General features: G+C 36.0%; 1 protein-coding gene across 1 annotated transcript; it reads left to right on the top strand.

Annotated features, from left to right (window-relative positions):
* Positions 1 to 7,992: 7,992 nt before the first annotated feature.
* Positions 7,993 to 19,064, top strand: LOC140792653 (chaperone protein ClpC1, chloroplastic-like). Its single transcript, XM_073143771.1, has 10 exons — positions 7,993 to 8,233; positions 11,376 to 11,968; positions 12,701 to 12,816; positions 12,897 to 13,019; positions 13,094 to 13,279; positions 15,387 to 15,602; positions 15,851 to 16,068; positions 17,091 to 17,166; positions 17,240 to 17,329; positions 17,580 to 19,064. The coding sequence occupies exons 2-10, from the start codon at positions 11,407 to 11,409 to the stop codon at positions 18,756 to 18,758; spliced, it is 2,766 nt and encodes a 921-aa protein (XP_072999872.1). The 5' UTR covers positions 7,993 to 8,233; positions 11,376 to 11,406; the 3' UTR covers positions 18,759 to 19,064.
* Positions 19,065 to 19,258: the final 194 nt, after the last annotated feature.

Here is a 19,258-nt window from a genome sequence, read left to right as displayed (position 1 = left end):
TGTGCTGCAGGACAGACGTGTGGTTATCTATCTCCTCTGTCTTCCACAGTAATACTAAATTACCAAACTACCCCCAACACACTATTTTATACTATTTTTAAGTGTTTTAGGTTTTCTTATGCAAATTTATACAAAATCCATTTGTACAAAAATAGCTAGCCTTTTTTATTTATAAATTGAAACAATCTTATATTAATTATTTTTAATATAATATAAACTTGAGCTAATAATAAAAATTGGGTCGTTTGGCAAAGTAGGATAGGGAATTTATCCGAGAATTAGTGTCTAAAGTATTGAATAATATATTGGACAAACATTACTTTTTTGGGTTAATTTTATTATATATTTTAGTTAGGATAAAAAAAACTTATTATCTCATTCTCTTATGGCAAAGAAAAATAATTAAATTGCACTTAGTAATATATTAGAATGACCGCTGATGCACATTGTAATGACTATAATACACTTGGTAATATATTAGAATATATTTGCATTAAATTATGACAAGTGAATTAAGTGAAATTAATTTTTAACCAAAAATTACTTTAACAAAATAAAATTACAGAAAACATTTAATTTTAAACCTATTTGCCATCTCCAAAGAAAAAGAACAAATGTAATTACATCAAACTAGAAAAAGGATTATAACTCAATTTAATTATTATTTTTTATCTCTTATTCCATATTTTTATTCAACATTTATCCCAACTTTTCATATCAAACACCCCAAAAAAAAATTAGGATAAAAACTATCCAATTTTTCCTTGGTAGTGAGAATTACTTTGATTTGATATATAAACTTAAAATTAAAATATTACTTATTCTAGTTTAAGGAGTGGAGATTAAGGATACCATATAAATTGACTGAATATTTTCTAGAGTTGATGGATGTAGTGCACCAAAATAATATTATTAAAATTAATTTTCACCTCAAAAAATTTGTCCATATGCATATGCATATATGTATATATTTCAGCAATGGGTATCCATAAAATAACAATGCTTCTCTATAGGGACATAAATACACAGATCATATTTATAAGTACATTATTCATATTTATAGGTACACATTGTATGCTTGTACTTAATTAACATAAGTTTTTAGATACGAAATAATAGGTTTCTAGTATAAAATGATAGGCATTGTTATGAGTCTAAACCTATTCTAAACTGAGAGAAAAATTAGTTTAGCCAACTTTTCTGTTCAAATTTAAAAAATTTGCTTAATTTTAGTTATATTTTTAGAATGAAATAGGTGGATTTCAGAGAGATTTGTGATAATTTTTTATATGACATATGAAACAACCTCTATAAAATTTTAATTAGGCTTATGTATGGAATAAGATTCAAACCAACAGCTATACTGTTTTTAATCGGATTTAAGGATAATCCTATGTTTGTTTATAATTATTAAATAGTGTTCCTTAATTTAGATTAAGGAATCTCCTAATTAGCAACCAAATCCGAGCTTTTTTTGTTTTTATTATCGTTCACATTTTACTATTTGATATTTATTATTCGATCAAAATAATCATAATATCCTACATATTTTAGTTTTTAAAATTATATTCTTTATTCTGTATGCAACTATTAGGTTAAATTTGACTTAAAGTAATTTTTAAGAAAATAATATAAAATACAGAGGTTGGATGATAAATACTTGTATAGTATAGTGTTAAATAATAATGAAATAAAAGGTAAATTTTCTTTTTATAAATTCAGAAAGGAAATTATATCCAAATATCAAATTAAGGACATATCTCACAAATTGAAAAATAGGAAGCTCTTCTCTTTCTATGCTTAGCCAAAAATGTAGGATAAAAGTATCCCTTTTTATTTTATTTTATTTTTATTTTTTTGGACATATAGTCAACAAATAGTGGGCCCAATTATCTTTCTTCTATTTTTCAATAGTAAGCCAAAAATGTTTCCATGACAATAGTCTACACATTGATGTCTATGAATTGGCATTTACTTAGTTTTATTTTCATATATATGGAAATCTCTGCATCCATGCATGGGTATCCATTACGTTTACATCACATGCATGCAGATTGCAGAGGCAATTGACCAGTGCATTATATATATATATTTAAATTTGAACAAAAGCAAAAGAACTAAGGAGGTAAATAGTAACAGTAATGTTTTTATTATGAAGTAAAAAAGAAAAGAAAAAGATAAAAAAAATTGGAGTTAAACTTGTGGTTTTAACTATGAAGGTGGAGAAAGAAGAGGGGGATAGTTTTGCCATTGTTGAGATAGTAATTGGTCCTTTACTTGGAACTTGGAAGTGGTAACTGTTACTGCAAAGTCCATGTGATGTGTGTTTTAACTGTTACAACTTCTTTTTAGACCCACAGCTATCCAAACAGAGGTAGGTGATGATACAAATCATTCCATTTCACAACTTTAGAATGAAGAGAGAGAGAGAGAGAGAGAGAGAGAGAGAGAGAGAGAGACAAAGGCTTAGTTTGATCCAAAGTTCAATTAAACCTCATGTTTCTTGTGATATTTTATGTCAATTATTATCTTATATATGTATGAAAAAAAGAGCATCAGTTTGAGTACCCCAGTATGGTTTTTTTTTTCTTTTAAAACAAAGTTATAGTTTTATCTGAATATATATCTTTGTTTTATTAAAAAAAATTGTATGGTGTTAATTGGTACAAGAAGCAGGGGCAAAAGCGTAGCTTAAGGGGTGGTAGTGGTACCTTTCGCTGTAGGCTTGCCTCAGAGAAGGGTCAAAGTACTGCACTATTCTACGGTGAGCTGAGAGACAGTGACATGCGTAGAGAGATAGAGATTAGAGATCGAGATCGAGATCGAGAGATAGAGGTGGTGATGTTATTTTGCCTTAACGTCCGGATGAAGTCATGGACTGTAAGCCTTATCAATGCCAATGGAGTCAAGACAATCTCATTTGCAGAGAGAGAGAGAGAGGAATAAATAGGAGGAAGGATGGATGGGGAAAGCCAAGTGTCCCGTGATAGCACTAAACACCTCAACCAAAAAGAGATTCCAATGCCCCCACTGACTTATTAACTCTCTCACCTCTCCCCCCATAACTAAGTTACCCTCCTGGAAGGGGAATTCTGCATGTAACATCCTGCATTCATATGATATTATTTTTTTTTACTTTGGAAAGAAAATTAAGTATATAAATGATGGGGCGTTCACTCGCGTAGTAACTTTCATACAGAAATAAACAAGTCTAATTAGACTTAGAGGAGCTGATTTGCAAAATATACAAAACAAAAGAAGGTTTCTACAATATCTCTAAACTGTAGGTGGCCATCTGCAAAATGAACGTAGTAAAAAAAAGGAAGAATATGATGGAGATGACATACACTTGGCGGAGCCAATGAAGGAGTGCCAGGTGACCCGGTTGGAGGAATTCCTGCAGCCGGGGCAGGCAGGGTCTGAATCAGAACGCCTTATCTGCTGTGCTGTGAGGAAGCTTCCCCGTGCTTGGAGGAGACTGACAGTCTCAGTTACTGGCATGGACATGGACAGAAGAGGAGAGAGGTTGGTGGGTATGATGGAGATGACATGAGACGAGGCCTTGTTACTCCCATATTGGCTAACCGATTGCTTCAAGTGGACATTGCATCTGGAGGATAAGTGGGTCTTAGCATTTGATAATGGTATGGATGAGAGAGAGAGACAGGATGAGAGAGAGAGAACGATGGCAATATCGACTTCAATCCAGGTGATATTATTGTGAAAAAAATTGTTTGATAGTTTAGTAACTTAGTGGCTAAGTTGCTCCCTTAATAGTTTGGCGGTGGGATAGTTTAGAAGAACAATTCAATAGCGGATGTCTCGACGACGTATTTAGAGTAATAGTTCAATAAGACTAGACAACTTAATATGTTGGTTAAAATTTAGTAAAATTTAAGTGTCTCTGTATCTAATAATGATTGATATTTTTGTTCGTGTCATATCTAAACTTCGAGCATAATAATAAAAAAAGATTGAAAGAGAAGTCTACTATCTTAACACTTGAAGATGGCATGATGCACATACACGTACACACACACACACACATATATATATATATATATATATATATATATATATATATATATATATGAGAAATTACCATTTACCCCATATCAAGATATGCTAATTAACTACCAGCCAACTATTAGCTTGATTAAGAATGGCAGGGTTGGTATGATTATTGCAATTTACTCAACGCCAAGTTTTGGATGAAAAATCTAATATTTGTATATGGTTGGGAAACATAGACAAGTTAAATGATTAAGTTTAAAGTACATAGAATAAGTTAAAATCAAACTAAACTTGCCGACACGTACATGTGTGTTTGTGTTTGTGTGGTAGTTGAGAATTTTGTCTATTTCACTTGCAACTTAGTTAGCTATTTATGTGGCACAGGTCTCTCCGGAGAGATGATGTATGTCTCAAAGGTATATGATGTATATATATATACATTATGGGTATGTCATCTAAAAATTTAATCAATGAGAACTAGATATGGTGCCTAGTTTTCTATATGTTTTGAGTTCAATTATATTTGATACTAATAACATTGGATGATGGAACCGTTTTTTCTTGCGTTGGGCCTAGTGCTCTGCTAGGGTTCGGTCGCTATTTTCTCCCCCTCGCATGAGGGGTTCTTCTTGCTGACCTTCTCTCCTCTCCCCTCCTCTAGTCGGTTCGCTAGGGGAGGGGAGAGGCTTTCTCCCGCAAGGTCTCTCTCTTCCCTTCTTCTTTTCCCTCCACTTCTTTTTCTCCCTCCTCGTCGGGTTAGGAGCTAGCCGAATGAGTGGGTGGCAATGCCGAGCTGCCTAGGCTAGGCTCGACACCTCCTCCTTCTCTTACTTTGGACCTCCTTCTTCTCTAACTTCGCCGATCTCTTGCGCTGCCCTCTTCTTGCCCATCTTCGACAGAAGCTCCCTCTGCCCTCTTCTCGTCCCCTCCAGCGGAAGCCCATACTCAGTAGTGTAGCCTCCTTTCCAGTTATCCCCCTCGGTCTTCGCTAATGGCAGTCCTCGGCCCCTGCTCCACCTCCGCTGCCTCCCTCGTGTCGATATGGTTGCTGCCGCCTTTGGCTTGTCAAAGCTCAAGGCCGCAACCCTCCACCATCGTAATTCCCCGCCTCACCCTACCTCGCCTTGGCCCTTGTTGGGCCTCCTTTATTGCGGCTACAGTTGGTGGTGGATCCGCAATGGTAGTAGTTAGGTTGTAGTTTTACCGTATTGGGCCTTGCTATAGTGCTAGTCGCTGTCAAATAGGGTTCCACTAGGCCTGAATCTGATTTGGTGTCATGATCGGAATTTGTTCGAATGGTTTGGCATGCCAGTGTGCGTGTTGGATCTATTTTGGCTAGTGAAAATCATAGGACGTCGACCCTTTGTTGAGAAGTGCTTTGAGTCCTAGTCTTATGCAGCTGATTCTTTTTTGTAGGGCAGTCTTGGAAGACCAATAGAGAGGCTTGTTCTAGGGCCGAATCCTATCCCTTCCATTTATTTTCTGCATGAGTACTAGTATGTTATATATTGATACACTGGATTAATTGTTGGTCAGTCTGTAATTCAGCCAAGAGCTTGGCTTGTTTTAGGATGTTATCCTATCTCCCATTCTTTTATTATGTATTATGTTGTAACCTCTATTTGAAACTTAATGAATTATCTGTTTAGGACATTTTTCAAAAAGAAATATTGAATGATGGCATGATAGACAAACATACTCCATATATATGAAAAATTATTATTTACCCTGTATGGTTTATCTTCATGAATTTGAAACTTAAGCATTTAAACTATTTTGTGAGGTCACACTATGATGCAATTGTTAGTCAATCATTAATGGAGATATAAAAATATTTAAAAAAATTTACAAAAATATACTAATGAACTATTTGATGATTAGGTGCTTAAGTTTAAAATATATGTTGTAAGTTAAAATTAGACTAAACCAAAAAAGAGATAATTTTCTGATATATATATTATATGGCAAATTGCTGACTTCAATTTGTGCAGTAACAAAATATATTGCAATAAAAAGGTAAGTTGCAGATACACAATGTCTGCCTATGCAGGGTCTGAGAAGCCATGCTTTATATAAAGGCATGTAAATTTTTTTATATATAGTTATATAGCTTGATTTTCTAATGATTTAAGTTTTGAGGTCAATTAGTTCTTAAAATTCTTGGGTTCAATTATTGAGCCCATTTAATTCTTATTCTCTATTATCTAGCAATAAATGTTGTACATCTTATTATCTTTTATCTCAATGTATAGGAGCTACACATAATGTGGTGTCTTAAAAATATATAATAATATTAATTATTTAAGTTTTTGAGTTGATTAACTATCGAATAATATGGAGACTTAGCTTCATTTATAAAGAGACTATTTTTAATACTTTACCTTGGTCACGACCTCTTAGATGCAAGTGGCAAGTCTTAACTCTTACTATTTTGTTAAGTGATGTGATTGGATTAATTCCAAATAACTAAAGTTTGTGAGCTCTTAATAAATTATAAATCGTTACAGAATAATATACGAATTTTATTCATGTTAAATATTTCTCATTTAGAGGTGCAGATGCAATATCTAGAAAGAAATACATCAACCTAAACTACCCCTTAATGAGCCCAACACTAACAATGCAGGTGTATGATCCTAGATATATTCTTCATATGGATGATAATCTTTTTTAGTTTCAAATTATTGCAACTCTTATCCCATATTCTAATATCATATTTTAATGCCAACTTTATAGTCAGCACCCATGTCTTATTTGACCTTGAACTACATCTTGATATCATAAAAGAAGGTAAAAGAAGAAGAAGAAGAAGAAGAAGAAGAAGAAGAAGAAGAAGAAGAAGAAGAAGAAGAAGAAGAAGAAGAAGAAGAAGAGAAGTTTATGTCTGATATCTAATCCATTTTCATCATGGTTAATGACCCTAAAAGTTTATTTTGCAGTTGAGAAGGTCTTGATTAGATAGAAGGAAGCTTACAAGTGGCATCATTAAGAAATATTTATCACAAGTGGCATTGTTATTTTATTCTTCCAACCCTACTGCCTTGTCTAGTATTCACTAAGGTCAACTCGCTAGGCTCTCCTGTGACGAAGAAATCACAACTATTTTTTTTTTTTTGCTGAATGGAGACTTGAATATAACTAATCTCATCCTCATTCCAAAGTAAGAAAACTCAAGCTCTTGCATGAAGCTCCTCGTCTCTTCCTTGATATTTAGTGCATAAAAATGCTTTCATTTTAGGACGCTAGATCATTGATTATCACATTATTGTTAGAAATATTATATATTTGATATAAATATTTATTAACTTGTGCTAAATTTTAAGTAGTTTTTGACTTATATTCCCATTTACTTAATGACTTCTACCACAAAAGTTTTCTTGCTAAGCTCGTTAAATTATTTACCTATCATAACTCTCTTAGCAATCTATGATCCAGCTGAGTAAATTTAGAAGAATTGATATGGATGGGCTTAGAGGTTTTATTGAGACCTTATCTTTGCTCTCGATTTGTTAACTCACAGAGCTGTTAGAGAATGATAATTTTTATATTAATACTGTGCCTAGGCACCAAAAAAATTACATTCTTAATTCCTAATCAAAATACCGGTCCTCGCCAATCTAATAGAGGGGTTGAAAGAATCATCTAAGTTGACATAGTTTATCGAAATTCCTCAGCTTTCGATGCCCAGCGTCTTTCGTAACGCAGTTGGACAAGCTCATCCTCGTCCTAATCTACTAGTAAAATTTGGAAGCTCATCTCGAGCTATGAGAAAAATTCTATCAAAATAATTGTTTAGAGATGTATTACTAAGAGCTATTCCAGTCAAAGGAAAACCTTGATAAAGAGAATCTTCGAGTTGGAGCATATCTGGCCGTCTATTTATAAATATCTGGGAGGGATTTCTTTTTTTTTTTATTTAAAAAATATCTAGGAGGGAAGACTTTTTTTATAATAAATCTAAAACGTTGGTGGTTAGTTGCAAAAAGCCAGAAAAAATCGGCGCGCTGGAACGCAGTCGAATCGAAAGTAATCGCGGTTTCTCCTCGTCCACGTCTCCAATTCTCTGGTATGATCGTACCGATCGTTTCGACCGTCGATTATAAATTCTTCCTCACCTCCTCCCATTTCCCCCTCATCAATTCCTCACTCTCTGTTCCACGAGGAGGGGCCAAGAAAGCTAGGGTTTTGGCCCACTCCATCTCCAGCTCTAGCTCCTCAGGTATTCGATCTCGTTCCTTTAAATCTTATTGGTTTAAATGGTTTGGAATTGGAGTTGGATTCTTGCTTTCTTTGGATATAGAAGTAGTTCTTTTTTTTGTGCTGCGAGTTAGAATTCGGGGGCGCAAAGCCGATAAGTGAATTGATCCTTCGTGATCCGAATTAGAAATGACTTACATGAGGATTTTAAAGAATTAATTTGGTAGGGATCAAATCAAATCTTATAACATTGGAGTTGTAGCCAAGGTTAGACTGTTGTTTGTGTTGATTATGAAAGGACTAGAAATTGTAGATTGATTAATTAATGAGACTATGATGGACATGGTGAAAATATAAGTTTTATGAATTATTGATATAAGACCTGAGAAGGCATCAGGATGAAGGAAATATTCTATTGAACTTCGAGGGGAAGTGAATAGGACTCCATAAATAGGATTAGAGAATGATGTTCAACGGAGAAATGTCCCTTAGCGTGATGTGTGTTCATCAATCTACCCATTATGCAGAACGATAATTTATTGGATGGATCAAGGACCATCTTTCTTTGCTCATCAGATTACTTGGCAATCGGAAATAAAAAATGAGTATCTTTCACAAGTTAGGGCTTAGTTTTTATCAAAAATGAGATGGAAGAAATATATTTAATATGGTTTTCACTTTCCACATGGTCAACTGAGACAACGTAGAACAAAAAAATTTGATCTGAGCTGAAAGTGCCTTTGAAGGTGGTCTGGGAAGCAGAGGAAGACCAAAAGTGACTCAGGAAACTAGTGGGAAAGAAAGTATTGTGGTGTTATCAAATCCAGACTGAGCCAGTGATATGTTCATAGTTTCATCTTTGCATGTCTGTGCTTCTTTCTATAACTTTTCCAGATGCACTTACTACATTACCTAAGAACACATTGAGGTTTACAAGATATGATCTTTATAATGGTGTTTGTTTACTCGTCAACTATCATAAAAAATTTAAGTTGTTAGATAATGATAACTTTTATATTTATATTCTAATGATAATTTTAATATTTATATTCTAATATTTTCTCTCACTTTTGAGCTCAAGACATTTTGATAAACCTAAGAAGTGAACTTGACTTAAATGGGTATAAGATCATATTTTTAGGGAAGATATGTATGACAAGATTTGAACTCATGAACTCTTGTTTTAATATTATATTAACTCAGCAATTGTTCTAAAAAATTTAGCTATTAGAAAATAGTAGTTTTTATTCTTTATATTCTAACCAACGATGGTCGTGCCACCATTGGCACGGGGCATGCTAGTGGCACGCAGGGACGTGTCACTGGCATGCATTTATAATATTTTTAATAAAAATTTTAAAATATTTAGAGATATTTTTAGGTCTTCAGTATGTTAGTTTTTTTATTTTTAATTTAAATATATATATTAAAACCTACATTAAAGTGTTTTATCTTTGGATCTTACAAATGACCTATTTTATTAAAATAAAAAATAGATAAATATAAATATTATTCAACATAGAATATGATTGAATGTATGAATACATTCATTAAAACTAATATTAATGATTGAATACTTTATAATATAATTAAATACTTTATAATGTAATTAAACATATAATAATATTTAACACATAATATTAATTGATAATAGTTTAATAATAAAACTAATATCTATTTGAACGTAGCATAATGAGAAGGATTAAAGACTTTATTTGCCGGTAGAAGAATAACACGAGAATGTTGCACTAAATACTGTCATAATCTTCAAAATTCATCCACTAATAGTATTGCTTAAGAGGTGTGGAAAGAGCTGCTTGATAAGCGAAAAAACCATCAAAAAACGATGATTGCTTGTGGAGGTTTCTTTAGAAAGACCCCTTGGTTCTGACAAACAGATCATAATTATAGGTACTTAGGAGCAACGATGGCCATGCCACAGGCACGGCATGTGCCGCGGCACTCGTCGGTCGTGTTGTAAGAGGAGAAGAAAAAAAATGAGATACTCACCTTCGTTGTCGCCGACCGCTGCTCGTCGATCGCCGTCGCCCGAGTGCATCGGGTGCTGATCCGGATCTGCAACTTAAATTTTAACCGATAACCTTATATATATATATATCTCAATCTCTCTCTCTCTCGATTTCTCTCTCTCTCTCGATCTCATTTTCTCCCTCGGGCTAGGGCACCCGATGCGCTCAGGCAATAGCGATCGGCGATGGCGACGGCAATCGGCAACGAGTAGCTCGATGGCGAGCGGCGACGGCGACGGTGACGGTGATCGGCAACGGGTAGCTCGACGGCAAGCGACGGAACTATTAGGAGGGGTGCCATGCGGCACCCCTCGTGCCATGTGCCGGTACACCACCGGCACGGCCATTCATGCCTAGGAGCACTAATGGAATAAATAAAATACGAACAGTTAACATAATATGGTCATAGATCTTAGGTTCTAATTTGATCATGAGTGAATTTTTTGATGTCTTCTGGCTTATAGGATATTCAAGCAGAACATGCATGATAGGCCATTGCTAAAAAAGTCTCACACAGTTTTTATACAGATATAAATTGTGTAATTCTCCTATGATATGATATGAATATTGAATATATACTGGAATTAAAGTTGATTTAATGATGATTGATGGAAATAAAAAATTTTAGAATGCAACTATGCCGAAACGGATGTGCCACTACTGACGTGGCAAGTGCCGACTGGCACGGCCATCGTTGATTATAATAAATATAATATAGTTATATAATTTCATCTTTCTTTCATTATGTTTAACTGTTACTAGCATGCATAATTTTCTTTGTCACTTTATATTAAATTTTGTAGGTACTTAATATTCTATCATTTTCGTAATGAAAAGCTATTAAGAGTACATAAATGGTCGTGTGTTATAGGTATCATCTTATTGCAAATTACGATATCATGTTCTTCTTATCTGGTTTATACCAGAAATCTTTTATTGTATGTAAGTTACGGAAGTGTGACTGTTTGCTTTTAATTGTATTGTATCTTAAGGATAAAGGAACAATCTTATTCTTATCTAGCTTAAATTCGAATGTATGTGTTTCGAAATGCAAAACATACCATGGTTTGACAATATCAACGAGATCATATTGAGCTTTTTCTTTATATTTGCTTGATTTCTGTGTCTCTTCAGGATATAGAGCACTTTCTTACTCACCATAGACATGGCGGGAACTTTAGTTCAGTCGGCTATCCTTCCTACTGGTGTTGGAAGTGCAAGTCACAATAAGGTCCGAGGCCCTGGAAAGGCAAGAAGAGCTGCACGAATGATGTGCACTGCACACACTCATCCTCTCAGATTGCAAGGGTTTGTAGGATTGAGGGGATCTAATGCTTTGGATTTTGCTTCCAGACCTCAAAAGGATTTGAGGTCAGTTATAGCAGCTTATACCTCTGCAGCGGGAAAGGCTAGTCGAGGAGTTCCCATAGCTATGTTTGAGCGTTTCACAGAGAAGGCTATCAAGGTTATTATGCTTGCACAAGAAGAAGCGAGACGGCTAGGCCACAACTTTGTTGGAACTGAGCAGATTCTCTTGGGTCTTATTGGTGAAGGGACTGGAATTGCTGCAAAAGTATTGAAGTCCATGGGCATAAATCTTAAAGATGCTCGTGTTGAAGTTGAGAAGATTATCGGGAGGGGCAGTGGTTTTGTTGCTGTTGAGATACCATTTACACCACGTGCAAAGCGTGTTTTAGAACTCTCGCTGGAGGAAGCTCGTCAACTAGGTACATCATTTTCTTTAATTTCTGTTGACCAACAATGTTATCTGCACTTCTCTTTAGTTTTGTTGATTCAAAAATAAATCATGTCTGCCTGGGCTGCTTATGTCAGTGTCAAATTCTATTTAGAAAATGTAATTGGTGGTTGTTTTGAAGAAATCTTATTTGTTTTTCCATGTTTCAGTATTTAGTCCTGTTTTTTGTGTCAAAATGCTAGCTCTAATTAATAATTTGGTGGATTGATGATTGTAGCCAAGTTTCTTTTTTACTCTTATTCTTGCAGAAGGCACAGTATGTGGAGCAGAATCATAATGTTTAGATGAAAGTGAGGTTTGACAAACTTAAAACATTTCTTTGTTATTATTGGGTATCATGCTTTATATCTGCAAGTGGAAAGTATAATATTTGCTCTGAACTACATAATACTAAGGAAACTGTTTGTTTTTTGTAGTGTATTCCTTGTTATTGCTACAGTTTTTTCTGTGGCTAGTAGAATATTTTGAAGAAAGACAATTCCAGCCTAAACAAATCTAAGTACTTCACATATTAGTGATTACTATTATAGATTATGCTAGCTCCATCCTGCTGGAATTCTTGGTTTTGCCAATCTGCCTTTATCAGTTATTCAATTTTCTGATTCTTTTTTCTTTTATTCTGTAGAGAATGCATCCAAGAGTATGTGAACTTGTTCCTCATTTAGATATGGTTTTATCTACTAAACATCCGTTTCACATCCAGGTCATAACTACATTGGATCAGAGCATTTGCTTCTTGGTTTGCTTCGTGAGGGTGAAGGTGTAGCTGCTCGTGTACTTGAGAGCCTTGGAGCTGACCCTAGCAATATTCGTACACAGGCAATTTTTTCCCTTGTTATCCACTTACACTTTGGTACTTAATATTTTGAACTTCTGATGTAAACTTTAATGTGCTATAGGTTATTCGAATGGTTGGTGAGAGTACAGAAGCTGTTGGTGCCGGAGTTGGAGGAGGAAGCAGTGGCAATAAGATGCCTACACTGGAGGAATATGGAACTAACTTGACAAAGTTAGCAGAGGAGGTACCTTTACAATTTATTAACATGTCATCTAAAAGTTGCAGAAATATATGCCAACCTTCCTGAATGCTTTACAGGGAAAGTTAGACCCTGTAGTTGGAAGGCAGCCACAAATAGAGCGTGTGACACAAATTTTGGGCAGGCGCACAAAGAACAATCCCTGCCTAATTGGAGAACCTGGTGTTGGGAAGACAGCCATAGCTGAAGGGCTTGCTCAACGCATAGCAAGTGGGGATGTCCCAGAGACTATTGAAGGAAAGAAGGTTTGCTTCAAATCTAACTGTAGTTAAATTGAAAACTTTTTATTACTTTCTTGGTTGTTGTTTGTGCAAGTCTTCTTTCTTGCTGACTAGATAGTCGTCCCTGTGCATTTTCTTCCAGTTGGAATGCATCACATTTTAAGCTTTTAGCCTTGTCATCTATCCTTTACTTTTTTTCTGACAAAAAGGTCATAGCCCTATTTCGTTGAATCTTAAAAACCCACCTCCATCACCTGATAGAGGCTACAAGTAGACGAAACTGCATACATCAGAAATCACCAACAACACACCATCAACCCCACATTTGAACAACTAACCAAATTACACCTCCCTCCATGGGGTATAACCCAACCTCAATACCACACACACACACACTAGAGGAGCAACAACAAAATACTAGAATATACAATTCCAACATACAAATCAAGTATATCTCCAGCAGAAAACAGCTACACCAATATCAAAATGAAAACAAAATGCCAAAATGTTAACAAAACCACCCATCTGTCAAAGACCAGAAATTAGTGTTCCTTCAAATTGACTAGATTCTCCTGCAAAGATCCTTGCACAAGCTTCCTAGCCCATTTTGCTCTCTCCTCTCCTTTGATTCCTGGCCAGCAAAGAAAGAGAAAATGTTCTGTAAGATAACTCTTTCTAGGTCTTAGCACAATTCTGAAAAATTATTCTATTATGTTCAAGCCACAACCCACTCCACACCATAGTTGCAACCCAAATAGTCTTTGTTTTTAATACTGATCTTCTATAGAAACCAGTATTTTACTCTTTTAGGAGCCTGCAGCCAAACAAAAAATTTCCTAGACCATATCAATAAATTCTTCACATAAGAGCATTTGAGGAACAAGTGATCCACAATCTCTTCTCTCTTACAGAAAACACAGTGAGCGATCCCAACTCAACCTTTCCTCACTAGATTATCTCGGATCAAAATATGATTATGACACACAAACCACAAGAAAGCTCACTTTTATAGAATTTTCCCACAGATTAGGTAAAGGCTTAGAGATCACCTGCCATTGTTTAAAATCTATAAAGAAACCAGACAGTATAGATGTCATCAGCTGAAAATCTTCATTTTGCAATATCTTTCTGCCCGTTTAACTGACAGCTATTGCAATTAACAAAGTTGATCAGCTTTTGTTCTTCCAGAATTAATGATTCAGTTAGCTTTCTCCTATACTCAAATCTGTCCATCCTACACATTAGAAATCAACACATCTTCATTCCACAATATCAAATAGGTTTGGAAACATAGTAGCCAGACAACACTCAGCCATCCAAATGTCTTTCCAGAATTTATTTCTCTTACCCTGCAAAGTCCAACTCAATCCTGATTTAAAAGCATCTCAGGATTGCATTACACTGCTCCAAAAGGGGAAATTATGATAGAATCCACAAACTTAAAAAATTCCACTAACTCTCCTGTAATACATTTGCATCACCACATAAGCCCCGAGCTGGTTCGAGGAATTCAACAGCCGCCACCACCATTTAGCTAATAAAGCAGTACGCATATCTTGCAAGTCCACATTCTCATTCCATCATATTCTTTCTTCTTATAGACTTGTGATAGTTAACCAAGGCATAATTCTTTTTTTCCTCTCTATTCCCCCTCCATTAGGAAGTTTCTTCTAAGTTTATCTTCTTCTTTTTTCTCACCAAACAAGTAAATTGAAAAAAGACAAATGGTACATACGGACTGAACTTAAACTGAATTTATCAAGATAATTCTTTGCCCTAGGGAAAATAATTTTCTTTTCCAATCCGTAAGTCTCTTCTCAAATTTTTAGTCATAGGAACCCAACCCTATCTTCTAAGCTTGCTATCATGAAGAGGCAGACCCGGATATTTAAATGGTAACTGCTCAACTTTGCAATTCGACAAATCAACACCCAGATATTTAATTGGTAACTGCTCAACTTTGCAATTCAACGAATCAGCTAATTCTGCACCTTTGTCTGGATTATTTCCCAAATAAATCAGTGAACTTTTATCAAGGTTTATTTAGCCCTTTACAATATCATCTTCTGTAACTTTTTCAGTTGTTGTAGTGAGAAAAATCATCAAGAAGCTAATTCTCTTCTTTATATAGGTAATTACCCTTGATATGGGACTTCTAGTTGCTGGAACAAAATACCGTGGAGAATTTGAAGAAAGATTAAAGAAACTAATGGAGGAAGTTAAACAAAGTGATGAGATAATACTCTTTATTGATGAGGTTCACACATTGATCGGAGCAGGTGCTGCGGAGGGTGCTATTGATGCAGCTAATATCTTAAAACCAGCTCTAGCGAGAGGTGAACTACAGGTATGCAGATTTCTTACATGTATCTGACATTCCTTTCTTCTTGTTGGATGCTGTATTTGTTGATTTTGTTTGCATAATGAATTAATTACCTGTCTACAGTAGGTTTTTTTTCTTCTGAATTTCTCTCTTTTTGCTGTAAATTAACTTATGCTGAAATTTTATTCTCTATACCTGCTCTGCCATGAACAAAGGAGTGTATTTTTTCTTCACATTATTGTTATGATGAATCTTTGCATCATCTGGTTCAGTGTATTGGAGCTACAACTCTTGATGAATATAGGAAGCACATTGAGAAGGACCCAGCTTTGGAAAGACGGTTCCAACCGGTAAAAGTACCAGAGCCAACAGTTGATGAAACAATACAAATTCTCCATGGCCTTCGGGAACGATATGAGATTCATCATAAACTCCGCTACACTGATGAAGCTTTAGTTGCTGCTGCACATCTATCATATCAATACATCAGGTTTATAGATATGTCTCAAAGTATTACCTAAACTACTCACATAGCATATTAATGTGTCTCAATATAATACCTAACCCTAGTTGTGTTGGAATGTATATTACTTGATATGCTCATTGAGTATTTTTGATCTAATAGATGGTATATATTCATGCATATGCCAGTTTTTGTGACCTCAGTGAAAAATGATTATTTATGACTGCTACTAAATTTTGCTTTGCCAAAACACATTTATTCTTTAAGATTAGCTTTCAAAGTTCTCAATTAGAGTGATGTTGTTGCAGTTATATTGCTACACTATTAGAAATTTATAATGCTAGCCAGCTTCTTTGTTAAACATCCATGTCAAGTTTCATGAATCAAGAACAGAGTGACAATAGACAAATATTTTCTGATGAAGTCTCATGTTTTGCACAGAGAAGTGGCGGTCTTAAAGTAGTTTGGATAATTTATGCACATATTCCTTTATACCTATGTATTCTATTCTCTTTGACTTAATACTGCTTTCAGAAAACATAGAGATTTCAGTTCTAGAATTTGGGTTGGACCGACCTGGTAAGGAATTATTGAGTTTCGGCCTAAATGGTGGTGAAATAGGTTGTTTTTGGCCGATCCCGGCGATTCCCACCTGAAGCCAATCAGAATACTGGTTTTGGGCATGGTCCATTTTGGTCTGATCTGGATCAGCAAAACTTCATTTCGTAATAGGGATTGATAATTGTAAAACAATCAGTTTTCTATAAGCTTCCACATGTGAGGAAGAAACCGAGATGCCGGAGGATGAAGTTTTAGGAGCTATACTTAAGGTCCAGATTGACTTAATAGTTTTCATGTTTGGTGCAAAACCTCAGAATGGGAGGAAGCTTTTGTTAATCATTATCATTTTCTTTTGTACTTGATATTTGACAATAATTAGGAAGAACTGTACTTCTACTGGGTTGTAGATTATATCTGCAAGCACCGTTGTGTCGTTTCTTCAGTCCATCAACAGTGTTTTCTTTCATGATATTCCTTTGTTCTTTCAGCGATCGCTTCCTCCCTGATAAAGCAATTGACTTAGTTGATGAAGCTGGTTCCCGTGTCAGGCTTCGACATGCACAGGTATAATACTTTGTTCCCACATTATCAGTACTTTGCATCCTCTTATGTGAGAATGAATGATGCATTCTTGCAGCTTCCTGAAGAGGCCAGGGAACTTGACAAAGAGCTCAGGCAGATAACCAAGGAGAAAAATGAGGCTGTTCGCGGCCAAGATTTTGAGAAGGTACATATCTTTTTTCCTTTATTAAACTACCTTAAATCTTTATTGCCACTATATTTAGCAACTAAGTTAGCTGTTGGTTTTCAGTTCTCTTAGCAAGATGAATGATGCATCCATGGATATGATAAATATATCAAAAATCTTTATATGCATATCCTTTTTCTTCCCTAGCACCTCTTAGTCTGTGATTCGTGATTCACGGCATATTTAAAATCTTGATTCATAATTTACGAATCTTAATATGATGGAACAGGCTGGTGAACTCCGAGATCGGGAGATGGAACTGAAGGCCCAGATCACTGCCCTTATAGACAAAGGTAAAGAGATGAGTAAAGCAGAGAGTGAGGCAGGAGATTCTGGCCCTGTTGTTACTGAGGTGGATATTCAGCATATAGTGTCTTCCTGGACTGGGATACCTGTTGAGAAAGTGTCCAGTGACGAATCCGACCGTCTCCTCAAGATGGAAGAGTCTCTACACAAGCGTGTCGTAGGCCAGGATGAGGCTGTCAAAGCGATAAGCCGTGCCATCCGCCGAGCTCGTGTTGGTCTCAAGAACCCCAACCGACCGATTGCCAGCTTCATCTTCTCTGGTCCAACTGGTGTTGGGAAATCAGAGCTTGCAAAAGCTCTGGCAGCCTACTATTTTGGTTCTGAGGAATCCATGATTCGTCTTGACATGAGTGAGTTTATGGAGAGACACACCGTCTCAAAATTAATCGGCTCACCTCCTGGGTATGTCGGCTATACTGAGGGTGGGCAATTAACTGAGGCTGTTCGCCGTCGACCTTACACAGTCGTTCTCTTTGATGAGATTGAGAAGGCACATCCTGATGTGTTCAACATGATGCTCCAGATCTTGGAGGATGGCAGGCTTACTGACAGCAAGGGCCGGACGGTTGATTTCAAGAACACGCTTCTCATAATGACATCCAACGTAGGCAGTAGTGTGATTGAGAAAGGCGGAAGAAGGATAGGTTTTGATTTGGACTATGATGAGAAGGACAGCAGCTACAACCGAATCAAGAGCTTGGTCACGGAGGAGCTGAAACAGTATTTCAGGCCTGAATTCCTAAACCGGCTGGATGAGATGATTGTGTTCAGACAACTCACAAAACTCGAAGTGAAGGAGATTGCTGATATAATGCTAAAGGAGATCTTTGAGAGGCTTAAGGCGAAGGACATAGAGCTACAAGTCACAGAGAGATTCAGAGACCGGGTTGTGGAAGAAGGATACAGCCCTAGCTATGGAGCTAGACCCCTTCGGAGGGCGATAATGAGGCTCTTGGAGGATAGCCTTGCAGAGAGGATGCTCTCCGGCGAGATCAAAGAGGGTGACTCAGCCATCGTAGATGTAGACTCCGAAGGGCAAGTCATAGTTCTGAATGGTGGAAGTGGTGTGCCGGAGCTGTCACCTCCATCCGTTCCTGTGTAACCAACGCCATGCATGTTCACTCTACTCTTATTCACGTATAGCTATAGTTGGATGCTGATATATATATATATATAGTTGACAGTTCGCAATAACTACGAGGGGAATTTGGTGGCTGTTCGATTGTTCTGGCAAATAAAAGCAGTTCGTCTTCTCAGGGGACAGGCGCCATTAACTTACGTCCAGAAGCAGTAGCAGCTTAAAATGTATGTATCTCGACTTCTCATATAATAGTGTACACAAAATTCCTATTGTAAATTTTCTAAATAGTTGAAATGCTTATATATATACCTTTTAATTAGAAATCAATCATAACGTAGTGTGATAATTATTACTGATCTAAGACATTAAAATTTTGTGGATGTTCTTTTAGTTGCAACAAGCTTCGAAGGGAAGCTATTAATCCTCTCTACAGGAAAGTTGATCAATCTTTAACTATCGTTGCTGATGCTTAATCATTCGGTCAAGATGCAAATCGGTTCCTACTCTATAAACTGCAAGTG

Source organism: Typha latifolia, chromosome 7, assembly GCF_019914945.1.
Source record: "Typha latifolia isolate L0001 chromosome 7, TyphaL0001v2, whole genome shotgun sequence".
Lineage (NCBI taxonomy): Eukaryota > Viridiplantae > Streptophyta > Magnoliopsida > Poales > Typhaceae > Typha > Typha latifolia.
Note: the sequence above shows the minus strand (reverse complement) of the source record. Positions and strands in the feature narration are given on the sequence as shown.